The sequence below is a fragment of the Podarcis vaucheri genome, assembly GCF_965113315.1.
Source record: "Podarcis vaucheri genome assembly, chromosome: 15".
NCBI lineage: Eukaryota > Metazoa > Chordata > Lepidosauria > Squamata > Lacertidae > Podarcis > Podarcis vaucheri.
This window is the reverse complement of record NC_138753.1, coordinates 8,002,753-8,020,683: the sequence shown is the minus strand read 5'-3', so window position 1 is coordinate 8,020,683 and position 17,931 is coordinate 8,002,753. Positions and strand designations below refer to the sequence as shown.

General features: G+C 46.1%; 1 protein-coding gene across 1 annotated transcript; it reads right to left on the bottom strand.

The window, feature by feature from the left end:
• Nucleotides 1-11,434: 11,434 nt before the first annotated feature.
• Nucleotides 11,435-17,080, bottom strand: MRPS23 (mitochondrial ribosomal protein S23). The gene is made up of 5 exons (XM_082201318.1): nucleotides 16,925-17,080; nucleotides 16,091-16,267; nucleotides 14,296-14,373; nucleotides 14,061-14,184; nucleotides 11,435-11,864 (listed from the first exon to the last, which is right to left on the bottom strand). Exons 1-5 carry the CDS (start codon nucleotides 16,966-16,968, stop codon nucleotides 11,715-11,717), a joined length of 573 nt encoding a protein of 190 aa, XP_082057444.1. The 5' UTR covers nucleotides 16,969-17,080; the 3' UTR covers nucleotides 11,435-11,714.
• Nucleotides 17,081-17,931: the final 851 nt, after the last annotated feature.

Below are 17,931 nucleotides of genomic sequence, written 5' to 3'. Positions count from 1 at the left end.
ACCAAGTCTTTGAATTGAGCCTGGAAACAATCAGTAAGCCAGAAAGGACACATTAATGTGTTCATGATGCCTGTGGTCCCTGTTAAAATCATGGCAGCCATATTCTGCACCAGTTGAACTCTGGACTATCTTCAAAGGCAGCCCCAAGTGCAACACATTGCAGTAATCCAACTGGGAGGCTACTAGAGCAGTGTTTCCCAACCTTTTTTGGGCAAAGGCACACTTGTTTCATGAAAAAAATCTCCAGGCACACCACAATGCCAGATGGGGAAAGGTCACTTTTTACTTATGTAAAAAAAAATAAAAAAATTGTAACAGCATAGAAGGTAATGGTTAGGCTAGCATTCCTCTTCCAAATATGCTAGGTTTTTATTTGCAGGGACTGTTCTACATGGGAAAGCATTCAGCACTGTCATTCTCCCATCTGTCATCTGAATTGGTACTATTCTGGGTCAACTTACTCTGCTGCATGTGTAGATGAAAATGGCACCAAGTGTGGGGGAGGGGGCAGAACAGGTTTCAGATACAGGATATTAAGCATACACGTACTTCAGATTGAACTGGTTGCTTGCTTTGCAAGTTTTCATTTCCCAAATGACTGCCTTGGCAAGCTCAATACCTACCAGGCTCAACGCTGGTCTCGCGCTGCCGCTTCCCGCGCTCTCAAGGACCCGGGAGGAGGAAGGCGTGAAGGGAATCCCGAAGGCGCGAAAACCTCGTGCATGCGCAGGCCTTCCGCCTGTGACAGCCCAGTAGGCCGGCCGAAGCGAGCGGCGATGGGATGTGGGAGGGAGCTCGCTCGCTGCCCCGCGTGTGCCTATGTGGGGCACGTTACAGCCCCGTGACGTCAGCGCCACGCAGGCAGCCAGGCAGGCAGACGGCGAGAGCCCCGCGTTGGGCGGCCTCTCCTCGCCGCCGCCGCCCCGCCTCTCGCCACCCGACTCGCCCGCCTCCCTCCCACGGCACACCAGGCAATGTCTCGCGGGACACTAGTGTGCCGCGGAACACCGGTTGGGAAACACTGTACTAGAGCACGAATTACCAAAACCTAGTAATGTGCTTCCAGACATTATGGCACAATCCACACCAACAATTTCAAGCTAAAAGTTGGAGCCACACAAACACAGGCTAATTTGCCCAAATTTGGAGGGGGGAAGATGCAATTAAGGCCTCGATAATTTGCAATGTAGACTGGAAGGAGGCACCACCAAGCATTTATTTAACTATGCTAGGAGCAAAGTCCACAGAAAAAGCAGCCATTCTGGCTTCGGTGGAATTACTTCTCATTTGCACGGAATAATAATCAAGCCCTTTCAGTAATGTGGAATCAGAGCCCATCAGGAAGATGCGAGCTCTTCTGAAAAGCCAGGAGATCAGCTTTAATTTCCTACCAAGCCATTACAATCAGGGCTGAGATCCCCCTTTCTCTTCTCGCTCGCACGAAACATATTCTGCCGGCTCAACGCAACCATCTTTTTTTGCGCACGGAAAAAGGTTCAGGGCAAAAGGGAACTCTGTGTATGAGGTGACATCTTCCCCCCAACTGCAGCCACCAGTTCCCTCCCTCCCCAAAAACCTTTTAAGTTACTTTAGCGGTAATTTAAACATTCTACAAAAGCCGTTATATTTTCCTCAGACATTTTAATCTGAGCTTGACATGACAGCGGCAGCCATGTTTGTTTGCTCACTTGTCTACTCCATTCAAGCACTACTTCAGCAGTAATTTTAAACATTTGTCTAAAGCCGTTAAATTTTCCTCAGACATTTTAATTTGAGCTTGACATGGTGGCAGCAGCCATGTTTGTTTGTTCACTTGTCTTCTACACCATTCAAATATAAAGCATGGAGTGACGCAGGGTACTCTGGTGTTTGTGGTTTTTCCCCATCAAATGGCACACATGGTTGAAGGGATCTAAACCATTTCTCCATCTTACTTCTTCATACTCTGTGGATGCAGATTTTTTCCCCCTCAAGGGTGGTTCACTTCTGAGAGAAAAATCTAAGGGCAAGGGAAGGTTCAGCTTTCTTAATAAGCGTTAGCATCAAAAAAGAGGCTTTCTGAAGGAGGCATTCCACATACAGGGCAGCGAGAAAGCCCCCTTTGTGTCATGAGTAATGCAACCAAGTGTGTTATGTTCATAAAATGCCTAGATCAAATGTGGGGAACCTCCGTGGCCCTTCAGGTGTTTGCTGGACTACAATTCCCATCATGCATGACCGCTCGCCATGTTGGCTGGAGCTGATGGGAGTTGGAGTTGAAAACATTCAAAGGATAATTGAAGTCGACAATAGGCTAAAAAGACGTGTGTTTTAATCTCAGCTTCTGCATGTCTAGATAGACTTTCCTACTGAAAAACCTTTTCAGTGGATCCCAAAAACTGTACAGTGAAGGTGTCAATAGGCAGGGAGTTTCAAAGAGTAGGTGCTGCCTCACCGAAATAATGGTTTCTTATTACAAACGTGGAATGAGTGTCATGTGGCACTTGTAACGGCACATATGGAGTAAGGCAAGCAAACCCTGCCCTATCAGTGCAGTGGTACCTTGGTTGTCAAACGTCTCAGAAGTCAAACGTTTCTTTTTTTGAACACCAAAAACCCAGAAGTAAATGCTTCCATTTTCGAATGCGCCTCGGAAGTCAAACGGCTTCCGCCGAGTTGTTTTCAATTTTCTCCATTAAATTTGCAGGCCACCTTTTGCGCCTCGGTTTTCAAACATTTTGGAACTCGAACGGTCTTCCAGAACGGATTACGTTCAAAACCGAGGTACCACTGTATTTCTGCTTCCATCTTTTTTTTTTAAGTATCAATTTATTTAACAAAATTTATATACCACTTAAAACCTTTAAGCCATTTACAAGATCTGACACCCTGTTGCAAAGCCAATTGCAGATCACAATGTATTCGTGAAAGAACAAATTTAAAACTATTAGTTTTCCTAGGGTTTTGCTGTTTTTTTGATAGATTGGTGTTACCACTGGGTGGGATCCAAACGAAAAGCACTTCCATAGATCTTGCCTGACCCACTCTGCACTGCCCTGGTCCCTCGGAAAAGCTCTGGCTGATAGGAAGACAAAGTCCAGGCACACAGAGAGTGTTGCGACCGCTGCATTCTTAGAGCTCTTATTTACACCGGCAGTTTAAATTGGTGTCACTTGCAGTATTATTTGTGGTCTTCCATGGGCACCAAGTAGAACGGCAAAATATATTCACTTATTCACTGTCAATAAATAAAATAGTAAAGCGAATAGCAAGAGGAGCGGAGCTGGTTGGTTAATCCAAATGCTGATTCTCACACCCGGCTGCCCCACTGTGGGGCCATTCCCCAATTTCCTATTTTCCCTCAAGGCCATGCACTTTTTAGGCAAAAGGGTGTGACATCTTCTAGACCAGGACACAAATTTTTAAACGCCAAACCGAAAAGGAACAAAGGAAAGGCCTCTTGCGCTGGGGAAAGTGGAAGGAATCCAGGACTGGGGGGAACTTAGGGGATCCTTTCCCGCCTGACCGCCCCACATCACAGACAGCAGGTGCTCTCCAAGATGTGGTTATGGCAACAAAATAAATGACGGATAATTGCTTTTGTGACAACTTGCCAATTAAATTAGACTCAGCAGAATAACATAATGACAATTTGTTATGCTCTGGTGGGCACTAACATACCAATCATAATTAAATGCTATGACTGAAATAGAAGGTAGCTTCTACCCAGGAATATATAACCCCAATTCCCACCCTGTGAAACATTATAGGTTTGGGCCTGATATTTAATTTCGGGAGGATAATAGCATTAGCGCACAGCAGAATGAGCTTGCAGTATGCTCAGCGGCGGAGGCACACGGGGGGGTGGGGGTGGGGAGGACAAGGCAAGCTGAGAAGCTCCCATGGATTGCCTCCCAAATGATCGACACATGCTTGTTCCAGCACAGCGTGGGTGCAAAGCAGGGAGGAGGAGTATGCACAAGGGGGTGCACTCCTTGTTTGCTCTCCTGTCCCTGCCATCTCGACTGAGGAAGTTTTACCAAAAGGGACTGGTTTTCAAGAAACTATTCCAGTGTTTAACATACAGCTCAGCATGCACTGATGCAGAGGCCTGCCATAATCAAGCCCTGGGTTAAATATTCTCAAGGCACCAAACTCCATCAGGGAAGCAATGTTTGTCAATCAATCAATTAATATCACTCAATGTTTCACATTTCTATTGCTTTGGTTTTAATGAGCTACCATTTAATTCAGAGTAATGTTGCCTACAAACCACACATTTAAAGCATGTTCCTTCCCGCCAGCCCACAATAATCATGGGAACTGTAGCTTACACCTCACAGAGCTACAGCTTCCAGCACACTTAACAAACTACAGTTCCCAATATTATTGAGGGGGGTTGCTTGAAATGGGCGGTGTGTATGACGGAAAGAGAACATCCCTCTGTTTTTAAGATGTTGGAGGTAAGTGCCACAGCAGGAACAGTCGCAGGAGAGGTATTCCCTCCTTTGTGAGAGAAGTAGAAATGCCCCTTTGTGTCTGCTACCTATGGATTTATAAGTACTTACAAAAGCAACTATTCGAAACAGAACAAAACCCTAGTACTTGGTTAGTTGGAGGAAGCTTTTTTAAGTGAGCAAGATTTTTAATTGACTAAACATTGCAGCTCTAATACATATTATAAGTGTGTGCATGCATGCACAAACAGAGATACACTTGTATTACTAAATGCCCTGGTCTCCTAGAAGAGGAAAGTGTAAATTATTCCAATTAATGTCTGTATCCCCTAATGACCTATTAGATATCTTACCTCAGACAAATATCTGGCGGCACTTAAAGCTGTTGTGGAACACAGACGGAAGTCTTTTCGCAATAAAACTGAAGCTGCCAGAACATATTCCCCTCTGTTAGCCTCAAATTCCTTCTCACATCAAATCTTTTCAACAACAATCCTATTCCTAACAACTAATGATAAGCCCTGTGTTTCAATGCACAGAGGATGTTTGCCAGTGCATCTCTGTATGATTAACTGCTCTTCCCTTGGTTTCTTCCAATCAGCCTCTTCCAGGCTAGGATTAGTTCTGTATCAGGTATGACAACCTACAACATAATGTTGCAGTGTTGACTGTTCCATTCCATTCTCCTCTCCCTTGCCGCCAGTCAGCAGTCTGTGGCTAGTGAGCATGCTCAGTTGTAGCTGAAATGTTTTCCAGGTTCCTCACTCCCTTGGGAGACCCCCACCCCAATAAGGGTTGGTTTTTTTATACTTCCGTAAAATTGCGAGTTCTCCCAAGTCTGCTGATACTTTTCCTCCTGTATGTGGATGGTACTGTTTAAGATTAAATGACCCATTTGTTCCCAAGCAAAGTCAACACAGAATCACTCGCCCTCAGAAGGCTGCCTGTTCCATCTCTGTATGATATACTGCTCTGGCCTTGGCTCCTTCCAGTGAGATTGACAGCTGATTTTAGAATGTTTTTAGAATAGACGTTCTTTTGTTGTAGATGCATTCACCACTGGATGCAATTTAATTCTGCTTCATCCTAGCACTAGATGCAATTTAATAACTACTGTCCCTCCTATAGAGACACTGCTCTGGCTTCTGATTAGGAGGCATAACCAGATCAGTAACGGGGCTATAAAGCACTATTGGAACGTGGGTGAACCTCGTGTGCTTCCAAAGGACATCTTTTCAGCGGAGCAAAGGGTGCCTCAGCTACCAGAAATTTGGGAAACCTTTGAGAAGCACAGGCCCATCTGAATGCCATTTGGGGAGGAGGCAGAAGGGGGTGACAGAGTTCATTCCTGCTCTGAAGCGTTTAAATGAGAGGATGTTATTTTAAAGCTCCATTGTGCCTCGAGGCATATGGTGGAAGCGAGAAGCTGACCTCTTGCCACTGACTGTTAACTGGCTGGCTCACAATGTGTTCTGATGAAGCTTGCCAGAAGCTTCGTGTGGGGCTCGTGATCCATATCCCTTTTGGTTAGCTTCCAGGAAGGAGGTCACCAGCAATTTAGCCCACAAAGGTCAACTGGGTGCTCTCTTAATAGGGTATAGGATCCTAGAGACAGATAAAGCCCAGCTCTGCTCATTAGCTATAGAGCCGCAGTCTTGGATGGAAAGCTTCCTTTATGCCCCCCAAAAAGACAGACATTTTGCCCACCTCCACATCGCCATGGGTCTTAGACTGGGAATTTTAAGAGAATTGAGACACACACACACAGAAAGAGAAGGGATCTCAGCTCCTTGTTTTGTGCAAGATTAAGACAGGCCCTCTTATTACATACTATATTAAGCTATCTCCCCATTACATATCCCAGGGGAGGGCCTGTTGTTTTTACTTAAATGGTTTCCCGATGAAGGATCTCATTATCCAATGTAGCGGCAGGCTAGAACTGACAATGCAAACCATCATGAAAGCTGATTCTCGCACTGCCATCTCAGCACATGGGAGCTTCAACTTCCGTCAACAACAGAGAACATTGCTAATGGTCAGGGATGATGAGAACAGAGAGTCCAGCGATATCAGGAGGGCTACGGATGTTACCCATGCCTGATCTAGACCAACAAGTCTTAGCAAAGCGGGTGCATTTCAGAGGTTTTGCACTGTAACTCTGCCATGCTCAGTATTCAGCTTGAAAAAGGATGGTTCCAGGGGCTTCCACAAAACAGGATTTTGAATGAGGTGACATATGTGCGTGACTGGCAGGGCAGGGCTGGGCCCTAAATAACGAATTACTGTATTCTCAGAAATTATCCCAACACCTAACCATGTGTGCTTAAACAGAAGTGGGAAAACTCAGACCCCAAATGCAGCCAAGACCCTTGGGGCTCCAGGACCCTCCCCTTTCCAAGCCACACCTTCTACTGCAGGGATAGGCAACCTAAGGCCCGGGGGCCAGATGTGGCCCAATCACCTTCTCAATCCGGCCCACAGACGGTCTGGGAATCAGCATGTTTTTACATGAGTTGAATGTGTGCTTTTATTTAAAATGCATCTCTTGGTTATTTGTGGGGCATAGGAATTCGTTCTTTTTTTTCAAAATACAGTCCGCCCCCCAACAAGGTCTGAGGGATGGTAGACCGGCCCCCTGCTGAAAAAGGTTGCTGACCTCTGTTCTGATGGGTCTCTTTGCAACTTCCTTGGATTGTTTTTGTCAGCTGAAATGTGTCTTTGAACTGTGATGATGCCTCTTGCTTGTCTAGATGGAGGATAGAGAAAGGTGTGTAGAAAACTGGCCAATGGGACAAAGGCCAAAACTATACTCCACCCGCTTTCTGTCTCTTGCACCACCCACCACTAGACTATAACCCCCTTTAAAAAGTTGCCCAGAAGGGAATACAGCTGCAGACCACTACAGAGGCAGACCACTGTTGCATGTGGCATACATTTTCAACACTGACTGGCAGCAGCTCTCTGGGATGTCAGACAGGACACTTTTCCCAGCCCCCTTAAAGGTGCTGGAGAATGAACCTCAGACCTTCTACTTGCAAAGAAGACACTCTTAACACTCGGCTACAGACCTTGCATTCCAAGTCTTAAAGTCATGAATATTTTCCAAGTTGTTATGATTTAATGCATGTATATCTTACCTCTCCTCCAAGGAGCACAATGCAGAGTACACGGTTCTCCCCTCCTTACATTAACCAAGGTCACCCAAGGTCCCTAAGTGGGGTTTTTGAACCTTGGCCTCCCAGGTTCTAGTACAACACTCTAACTGCACCGGCTCTCCCTATGCTCTTGCCCCTGCGACCTTCAGTTCAGGGCAAAACTATACAAGGCAGCATGGGTTCTGTGTGTGCATTTAAACATGGAAACACCCCAATAATGTAGATAGATTGTTGGGATGTGTATCAAATTTTAATTCACAAAACAGGGACTCTGTGCAGCCAAAGCAAGAGAACTTGGTGCGGACCTCAGCTAGCAGATTCCTTCCAATGGTGTCTACGCATAAAGAACTATGTGCAAATTGTGCACTCCTGTTAATTGCCAGAAGGGTTGGAATTCACATTTTCACCTCTGGCTATAATGTTTTAAAATTAGATAAATATTGAAATGTTTTATGCACATGCACGCACACACTGTACTTATACGGCCGCCTATCTTGTATTTTGATTGTATATAAGCCACCTCAAATACATTCATTAAAAAGGCAGGATATAAACAAACAATAAAACAGATGTGCTTCATGGTATTTAAAAACTGTTAATTGAACAATTTAAATAAATCTAATATAGACCTGTGGCTTTATTGGGGAGGGGGAGACACTGCTCCTTGAAAACATGGTACTGTATATAAAAACAGAAATTAACAGACTGTCATGGCAAACCCTACAGTGCCACCAAGTGGATTGAAGCATAACCGGCAATGTTGCTTGCCAGCACGGCTGCCCTTCCAGCAGTGACATTTGCAAAACAATCAATATCTCATTATTGGCCATAATCACTAGCCGGTTGTTTGGTTTTTGCGGAAACAAACACCAATGAGAAACACACTCTTTTTTTGTCCCTGTATGTTAGGCAGGCACAGCATCCTAAAAGTCAACATCGTTATTGGCAAGGAATGTTGCATGCATTCAAAAAGAGAAAGAAAAAAACCCACCCCAAGGTTAGTGGAGTGACTGATCGAGCATCTTTTTCATCTAAGCTAAAGAAAAAGAAAAAAGGGGGGAATGAATTTTAAAAAGCACACACACTCATAACTCCTAAAGCATCAGCCGAAGCTAGTGACCTTTTGCTAACAGCTGGAAGGTAAATGCTTGATAAATAAGTAAATAGGTCACCCTTGGGGGTTTTGCTTACAACCTTTTAATTAAAAAATACTCCAGCTCCTGTAAGGTCACTAAGGACGACAGAGCCCAGAGTACAAAGGACTCACCCAACAGAAAGGGAGGATTAGACACATGGTTTCCTTCTGAGCTGTTTCCTTCATAATGCAAAAGATACTTGCAAATCACATTGTGTATTCAAAAGGTGAACCCCCAAAGATTGCCCCCCTTCCCAGCCAGCTGGAGGAAATGAGAGACTTGAGCTTGCCTGGCAGCCACTACCCCAACTGATGTGTTCTTTGGGATTGAGGTCAGCCAACAAGCAACTTAGATTCCAAAAAGCTATTTCCAATTCTGGAAGCTGCCTTTAAAATTAAAGAGGGGGTGGGGGTGGGAGAGAAACAAGCAACTCTTTTCCCATCTCTGTTGCCACAGAAGAGCCAACAAACCGCCCTCATCAGCAGCAAGTCCTGACCCCTGCCAGCTCATTTAGCTTGGCTGTTCACTTAGGCATTTCAAATCTTTCCAGTTAATTGGACCACATTACTAGCTACACGGAACACCATCATGCCTCTCTCCCCTCCGGCGGCAGGCCCAATGGCTGCGGCTTCTCCCGAGAGGTGGCAACGTGTCAAGCCAAGCCATGATCATAAAACCGGCAGCCAAGACGACAGCTCCAGCCTTGGACGAGTCAAATTCCTTGGGACTTCTTCTCCAAGTCAATTTTAATTTTAGAACAAGTGTTTAGTTAGCAGCATTCCCAGTAGCCCAAACACTGAAGAAAGAGATAAGGGCAGGGAACATTCCCTAAATTCAACCATCTGGGTACACTGTGCAAACTGAGATGGGGTTCCAGGGGGCTCCTTCGCACCAGAGGTTTGCTGGAGCCAACACGTTCCCCAGAGACACGGCAAGCGTTTTCCATTTAGTGATCAGGTTTAAGAAGACAGCTGCAATTTGGTTGGCAATTTGCCCAGTTAGGTAAAATCCCCCCTCCTTGCAAAATACAAAGCCAAGCAATACCATTTATTAGAACCAACTGAAGAGCTAAAAGAAGAGGGGGAAAGACTTTTATGGGTTTCACAAAACCCTTCTTCAGACAGGATGAGCAGAAACACAAAAGCAGGGAGTGGAGGCAGAGGGAGCAAAAAAGATGGTGCTGGATTGAAGAACATAGGAGTCCACCGTTTTAAAATTAACAGAACTGAAAGCACAATCCTCGGTGCTGAGATGGGTACAAACAGAGCTGACCCCAGGTAAGCATGCATAGCATTACAGCCTTAATTTGCTTAGGTGTGCTTGGTGTATAACGATCTCTGTTTAAGCTGACTATTGTATTTTAATATTCTGTTGAAAGCTGCCCAGAGTGGCTGGGGAAACCCAGACAGATGGGCAGGGTATAAATAATAAATTATTATTATTATGTTGTTATTATTATAAGCTGCAGGCTGTGGCAATAGATAAGCGGGACTGGCCTCCCTTGAAAAATTCCAGCCTTTATGTGGCACGGAGGACAAATTCATGGAGAAAGCTCTCAGTGGCTACTAATGCTCAATGACCATGTCCTACCCCATTGCAGAACTTTTAGGGAGTGCGCCATAACTAAAAGGGGAGGTCCATGACTCAGTGGCCTAGTCCCTGGGTGGCTTACAGAAGATCCCAGATTCAATCCCCCGTGCCTCTATGCAGGGCTGGGAAAGACTTCACTGAATCCATGCAAAGAATGCTGAGCTAGATGGACCAGGGGTCTGGCTTGGTGTAAAGGCAACTTCCCCTGCTTACATGTCACCAGATATTTTATTGTGAGGACTGGCAGCGCACCTGCTTTGCCTGCAGAAGGTTCCAAGTTTAATCTCCAGGTAGCGCTGGGAAAGACTCTAATGCCAGTCAGTGAAGACAAGGCGGAGCTAAATGGACCCAGGGTCAGACTCCGTATGAGGCAGCTTCCTGTGCTTCTGTACTATCAGAGGCAGTATGTCAGTAGCTGGAAATTGTAGTTGGGAAAGCGCTGCCACGCTCATGTCCTTCTTATGGGTTTCCCTTGGGTATCTGGTAGGTCACTGGGAGAACAGAATGCTAGATTACATGGGCTTTTAGCCTGATCCAGCAGGGCTCTCCTTGTGTTCCCAATTCCCTCCCACCTCCAGTATGCTTTAAACCATGTTGCTTACACAAAGATTTCAGGATGCAAGCTGCAAAAACAACAAACAAACAAAACATAACATACTGACCTGTGGTGAAGAATTATTGTTACTATTATTGCTGTGTTCTGGCAATTCATCTGCAATTACAAGTTATTGTAAGAGGCTTGCTGTACTTCATCCCCAAGAGACTCCAACTGTCTGAAGGTCACCTACTCAGTCGAGATTTGGACAGGGGAAGGAGAGGTCTCCGTGGTATCACTCTGCCCATTTAGAACCATCAGTTTTGTCCATATTATATGCCATAATTACATTCTGCAAGGGAGAAAGAACACCCTCTCCCCCCACACACAAAAGGATGCAAACAAAACTTCAGTTTGTCCTTTCACACAGTGCAATCCTATCCACTCAGGAGTCAGTCCTACTGAGTTCAATGGGACTTCCTGCCAAGTGAGTGTAAAGAATAGCAGCCTAGTGACCAGATGACTCCACAAGCCCTTCACCCACCGCATAAATGAAAGCTCAAACATCCAAGGCAAGACACGCTTCTGAAGGAAGTTTTAATAATCAAATCCATCATATTAGGCACATGAGTGTGCAGGACTGGCCCCTCCTGTGCCATAGCAAGTCACAATGAGACAAAGTCCTCGTTATCCTTTTGTTGCAAGTCAATGTGTGTAACAACATGAAATAGTGAGGTGGATGGAAAAAGGCCAACCACTTGTTTGTAAGTGTCTCTAAGTCCAGCCAGTCATATGCCCACAGAGAAGACATTCAGTGGCATCTAACCCTTCTTTTACAAGGCAACTGAAAAATATGGAGCCCTTAGGATGGGGCAGGACCTTTCTCTGGTGCATCTGTGGTTTCAAGCTCCTGCTCCTGCTTGCCGTCCTGCATCTCCTGCAGCACGCTCTGGAGTCGCATCTCTAACATCGGGTCCCTGGTTCTGGCTTCTGGAGAAGCCTGCTGGGCTACCTAAACGTTACAAGCAGATGAACAAGACAGAGGGAAGAATGAAACAGAGGCAGCAGCTCGAGTCTAGCCCCTTACAGGGTTGCTGTAGCATCCTTGTGGGTGGGAACCTTCAGCCCTCCAGATGTTACTGTAACTGTAACTCCCCTGATCCCTAGCCACTGGCCATGCTTGCCAGGGCTGATGCGACCTGTAGATCAGCAATATATGGAAGGCTGAAGACCTCCCACCCCTGCTGTAGCATGAGGAAATTAAAGCACATGATGCTTCCTTACACAAAGTCAGGCCATTAATCCATGCAGCTCAATACTGTCTACACCGACTGGCTCAACTCTCCAGAGTTTCAGACAAGGAATCTTACACAACCCGACCTGGAGAAGCTGGCAATTGGACCTGGGACTTCCTGCATGCAAAGCAGTTGCTCCACTACTGACCTCAGCTATGGGCAGCGATATTAGGGCCAAACTAGATGAGATGTTATTCACAGAGTTATCAACTACTGTCAGAGCTGCTCCCCGATCCTAGCTCACAGAGGATCATGCTAGCCAGCGATCATTAAGTAAAAGTCTTTATTGAGTTACAGTTTCCATTCTCAAGCTGCTGCGTGCAACTCTACGTCTTATGGTTAGATCGGGGGAAGCTCCGTCTGAGTCTTCGCCCCTTGTGCACCAACTTAATATCCTAGCCCTGCTCCCCCTTTTCTGCCTGACTGTTCTCCTCTGGGTCCCTCTGCCCCCCGGGGTCTCTTCCCTCCGGGATTCCTCTGACGCCGACCCCCCGGACCCTCCTGTCTCCTTGCGCCGGGCTTTAGGACCTGGCTCCCTCTCTGGGCTGCCTACTGCGTCACTTTCCTGTGCATTTGAACTTGGTGCGCGCGCCCAACCTTCCACTTTCCGTCTGACCGTTTCTTCGCTCCCCGATGGAGGTGTGGCCACTCCTGACTCGTGCCCTCCCTCCTGTTGTGAGCTGCCAGCGCTTGATCCCTGGCGCCCTTCCTCTTCCCTGCTCTCTGGCGGTGACGCTGGTCCCGATTTCCAACTGCTCCCCTCTGAGTCCCCTCTGGCTCTATCTTCCTGGGGTGTCCCCCTAGGCTCCCCCCTTGCCCTGGCCACTGGTGCTCCTTTCTGTGAATCTTCTGATTCACTGGAAAGACTCGGAGATCTCGGGTCGTCGTCATCACTCATCTTTTCTTCTGCCTCCTCCCCCTCGCTCTCTGTTTCCTCCCTTGCCCTTGCCTCTGCTCCTGAACCCCTGACAACTACAATAATAGTTTTTGGAAGTAAGTAGGTGAGGACTCTGGGACAAGGTTTTTGTTTCAAACCCTTTGTCCGCCGCTGTGGTCTTGATCTAATTTGAGGCATCCACACCTACTATTTTGCTTTATAAGTGGGGGGGGGGGGTCCATTAATGCCAATGGAAGATCTTAACCAAGAACACAGCATAGGAACATAGGAAGCTGCCTTATACAGAGCTGGAGCCATTGGTCCATCTGGCTCAATATTGTCTGCAATGAGTGACAGCAGCTTCCCAAGGTTTCAGGCAGGGAAACTCTCACAGCCCCATGTGGAGATGCCAAGTATTGACCCTGGGACCTTCTTCATGCAAAGCAGATGCTCTATCACTGAGTGATGGCCCTTCCTCAGGGAGCAAAGGCTTAACCAATCCCCACCAGCATTCTGATCCAGATCATCCCACACACCCACACTTTCCATTTATTTTTTTAAAGGCACCCACACAATTTATCTGTGTGTATTGGGTCTTGTCTAGTTTGGCTCTACATTTATAGGCCAAAGTCAAGCAAAACACTGGAACACCAGTCCCTATTCTACCCCAAATGTGACAGTGCCCCCTGGATAACCAATGTGCTACAAGGACCACCACTGTAACCTTAAAACTGCCTGTGTTATATCAGGACTTATTCGTGAAAGTAAATGTGTATCAATAGTGGACAGAAATAAAACACGGTTACCCTCTAAGTAGTAAACTGCTTTTTAAATTTATCTTGTAGGGGTTTGCACGCAATGGTTACTTAGTTGTCAAGTTAGCTCTGGAGAATCGCCAACTAAGGCCATTTCCAAAGCTAAACTCTAACCACCAGTCTTCAAGTCCATAGCCCTCATACACTGAGGCCCCAAAGACCATTCAAAAACTTAATTCAGCCCCTGCCTCTCCTTTAGAGCAACTCTTTGGAATACTTACATTCTCTGTCACTTTTCTGCGTAAAAGAAGTCCCTCGGCCAAGAGTGCTTTCCCTGTTTCTTCAAACAGTTTGTCATCATCGATTTCTCCCTGTTTCTGCAGTTCAATGTATTTTTCAACAAACCTGAAATTCAAGGCACCCGTCACCAGTCAAACAGCAACAAGCAGGGGAAATGAATCCCTATTCCTCCATCATTTCAGGGGCAAATCTTCATGTCAGAGTTTGTTCACTTACCTTTGGCAGGTGGATTTGAAGTTTAATCTGGACAGTTCAAAGGCTCTTGGACCATTACCGTAAGCTTTATAAAATTTCCTAATAAATAAGACAAGAAGTTTCAGTTTGGGACTGATCTATATAAAGACAGTAATGTCAATAAATATGTAGATCCAGTAGTGATAAAGCAAATGTAATTTCTAGAGGGTTTCCCCCCCTTCATGATCTGAACTAGATTCCTACACCCTTCAAGACTAAGTCAGGCCACATTCTGTTGGGGACTATATACAAGCAGTGAGTAGTGGGTGCAAATGGTGGGTACAGCCAGAAGCAAAAAGGTTGCAAGTAAACTAATCCATAATAAAGATAGTCCCCCTCCCCATGCCTACCTCAGATTAGAATTTCCAATCCTCTATAGGGTCATAAGCATCAACTTATGAAACTGCCTTCCCTGCTGACCAACCAATGCCAAAGTTGATTATTGATTTAGCCAACATAGGACAGCCTTATGGCTGGCTGCCTTCTGGCAACACAGATTTAGATAAAGCATGCAGGTGTGTATACAAACATTTTGCACAAGACTATTGCTGGTTACTCCAAGCACTTGGGATGGAGTTCTAAACAAATCTTTTATTTCCTGAATGTAGGTTCAGGCATGGGTGATGAGCAGTCAGATAACATATTTACATTCCAAGGAATACTTGAAATTCCAGTGGACATTTCTGGTTACATTCACTAAAGACTTCAAACTTATTCACAGGAGACTGAGAGTGGAAACATTTTTGAGATGTGTGCCCTACTAGAAGTTCTGCTCAGGCAAGAATTTCCTCATATAACCAGGCAGCCAAGCGACCAGTAATTTCCTTGGAATTAAAAGACAGGGGAATAATTAACAGAAGAGCCATCTAATCCTCCATTCTCCTTTTCACAGTAGTAAATCAGATGTGTCAATGAAGCCCAAAGTAGAACCTAAAGGCAACAGCTCCCCGCCCCCCCCAAAAACCCAATTGATATTCAGCATTTGGGGGAAGAGCTAAAGCTCAGTGGTAGACCCTGAGCTTTGCATGCAGAAGGCCCCAGGTGCAGTCTCCAGGTAGAGATGGGTATTTTCCTTGTTTGAAATCCTGTAGAGACACCTGCCAGTCAGTGCAGACTGAGCTGAATGTACTAAGCATACGACTCTGTATAAGGCTGCTTCCTATGTCCCTAGAAGCATACTACCTCTGAATGTGAACATGGCATTTGCCCTTCATGGTTAACAGTCACCAATAGGCCTTACCTCTTCCAAAAATTTGTCCAGCTCTGCTGGAAACCTTTTTATGCTACCAACCTTACACAGGCAATTAACAACAACAGCAACTCCAGTCATGGTTAGCTGATCTCCATTTTTAACCATTTTTTACATGGTTTTTATTGCATATATGTTTGGTTGCACTTTAAAACACAAGTAGTTTCCAAAATAAATAAACACTTCCCATGGTGAAGCCCTCTTCAGTTAGTTGCCATCACCACATCTTGTAAAAGGAAGAAGGGCGCCCTTTTCTTCATGATGAATCTACTGTCCATCAATTTCACTGCTAGACGACCTGGGTGCAAATCCCCACTTGGCCAAAAAGCGCTCACTGGGTGACCTTGGACCAGCCACACTCCCACTCAGCCTAACCTACCTCACAGCGTTGTTGTGAGGATTATATGGGGGCGTACACCACTTTGGAGCTCCTTGGAGATAGAAAAAATGTGGGATATAATGATGCAATCAGCAAACGAATGAACGAGAGCAGAAATGTGTGTAGCAGAGGTGAGGGCGTGAACTTACGCTCTAATCTCATCCTCCTTGTACAGGATGGGGGGGACCACATCTTGGATCTTGCCATATTGCGGACGAAGCTCCCGATAGAGAGGCTCCCTCAGCGGAGGGAAAGCGACGTAAACATCGAACCAGATGGGTTTCTTGGCTTCAGGAATGACCCCTGAACGTAGCAGGTCCCGTGTGCTGCAGTATTTTTAAAAGGGAATATACAGAGAGGGAGAGAGAGAGAGAGAGAGAGAGAGAAAGAAAGAAAGAGTATGACATCAGCAAAAAAAAACCAACAAGCTTAATTAATTAATTTTTATAATGAATGATTTTAGAATGTTGTTTATGTTGTACTTTTGTACTGTTTTATTGTTGTTAGCCGCCCTGAGCCCGGCTTTGGCTGGGGAGGGCGGGATATAAATAAAATTTATTATTATTATTATTATTAGGGTGTCCTCAGTCTAAGATAGGGCAAGGAAGAAATGCGGGGGGGGGGGTGTGTGTGAATCTGTAGCACTCCAGATTTCTATTTGACTCCAACTCCCATCAGCCCCAGCTAGTATGACCATGGTGAGGGATGATGGGAGCTGTAGTCCAGCAACATCTGAAGGGCGCGCGGGTCCCCCCCCCCCACACCTGAGCTACAAGAACATTTGTTTCCAACCAAAAGGGCCCTTCTTGCGTTCTCTTATGACACCTCGCTTCGAGCCCAGGCCCCAAAGGTTCAACGAGACTTCCACACTCTTCCTTACCCGCTACACCAGCAGCCGCCCCGAGTCTGCACCCTCGACAGTCCCTCCTCGCCATCCCATACCCCCGAATTGCTAAATGGAGGACCCGCCAAGCTTGCCTCACCGGCTGAAGACGCTGCCAAACTTCTCCAACCTACTCCCCGCCATAACGCCTTCGGGCCTTCGCTAGGCCTCTCTTAGCAACCCGGAGCAGGCCCTAGCAACCCGCAGCACCCGGAACCGGAAACGCAAAACCTCGCGAGACGCCTGCCGGACGCGAGCGCCTCGCAGCCTCGTGATGAACAGTTGCAAACAGAAGTATGGATGAGCGAAGGCAGGCAGAAACAATCGATGGAAGAGCGGGGCTGACTGAAGAGGGCGCTGCCTGCCTTCTGTATGATAGAGGGGGGAGAACTGTTTTCCTTTGATCTCTGCCCTAGAACCCATTTGCAATGTTATGGCTCAGCCATAGAATATGCAACTGGTAGTGCAGTGACTATCATTAATAATAATTCCATGCATGTTTACTGGGAAGTTGGCTTACTCTCATGTAACAGTTTGTAGGCTTGCAACCTTAATAGTAAAGGAGCGTGAGCGTGAAATTGCTTCCCCCATTCGGAGTAGAATTTAGTTCGACCTAAGAAATGGAGGCAGTGAGAGATTTTACTTTCTTGGGCTCCATGATCAGTGCAGATGGTGACAGCAGTCACGAAATCAAAAGACGCCTGCTCCTTGGGAGAAAGGCGATGGCAAACCTAGACAACATCTTAAAAAGCAGAGACATCACCTTGCCAACAAAGGTCCGTATAGTAAAAGCCATGGTTTTCCCAGTAGTGATGTATGGAAGTGAGAGCTGGACCATAAAGAAGGCTGATCGCCGAAGAATTGATGCTTTTGAATTATGGTGCTGGAGGAGACTCTTTAGAGTCCCATGGACTGCAAGAAGATCAAACCTCTCCATTCTGAAGGAAATCAGCCCTGAGTGCTCACTGGAAGGACAGATCCTGAAGCTGAGGCTCCAATACTTTGGCCACCTCATGAGAAGAGAGGACTCCCTGGAAAAGACCCTGATGTTGGGAAAGATGGAGGGCACAAGGAGAAGGGGACGACAGAGAATGAGATGGTTGGATG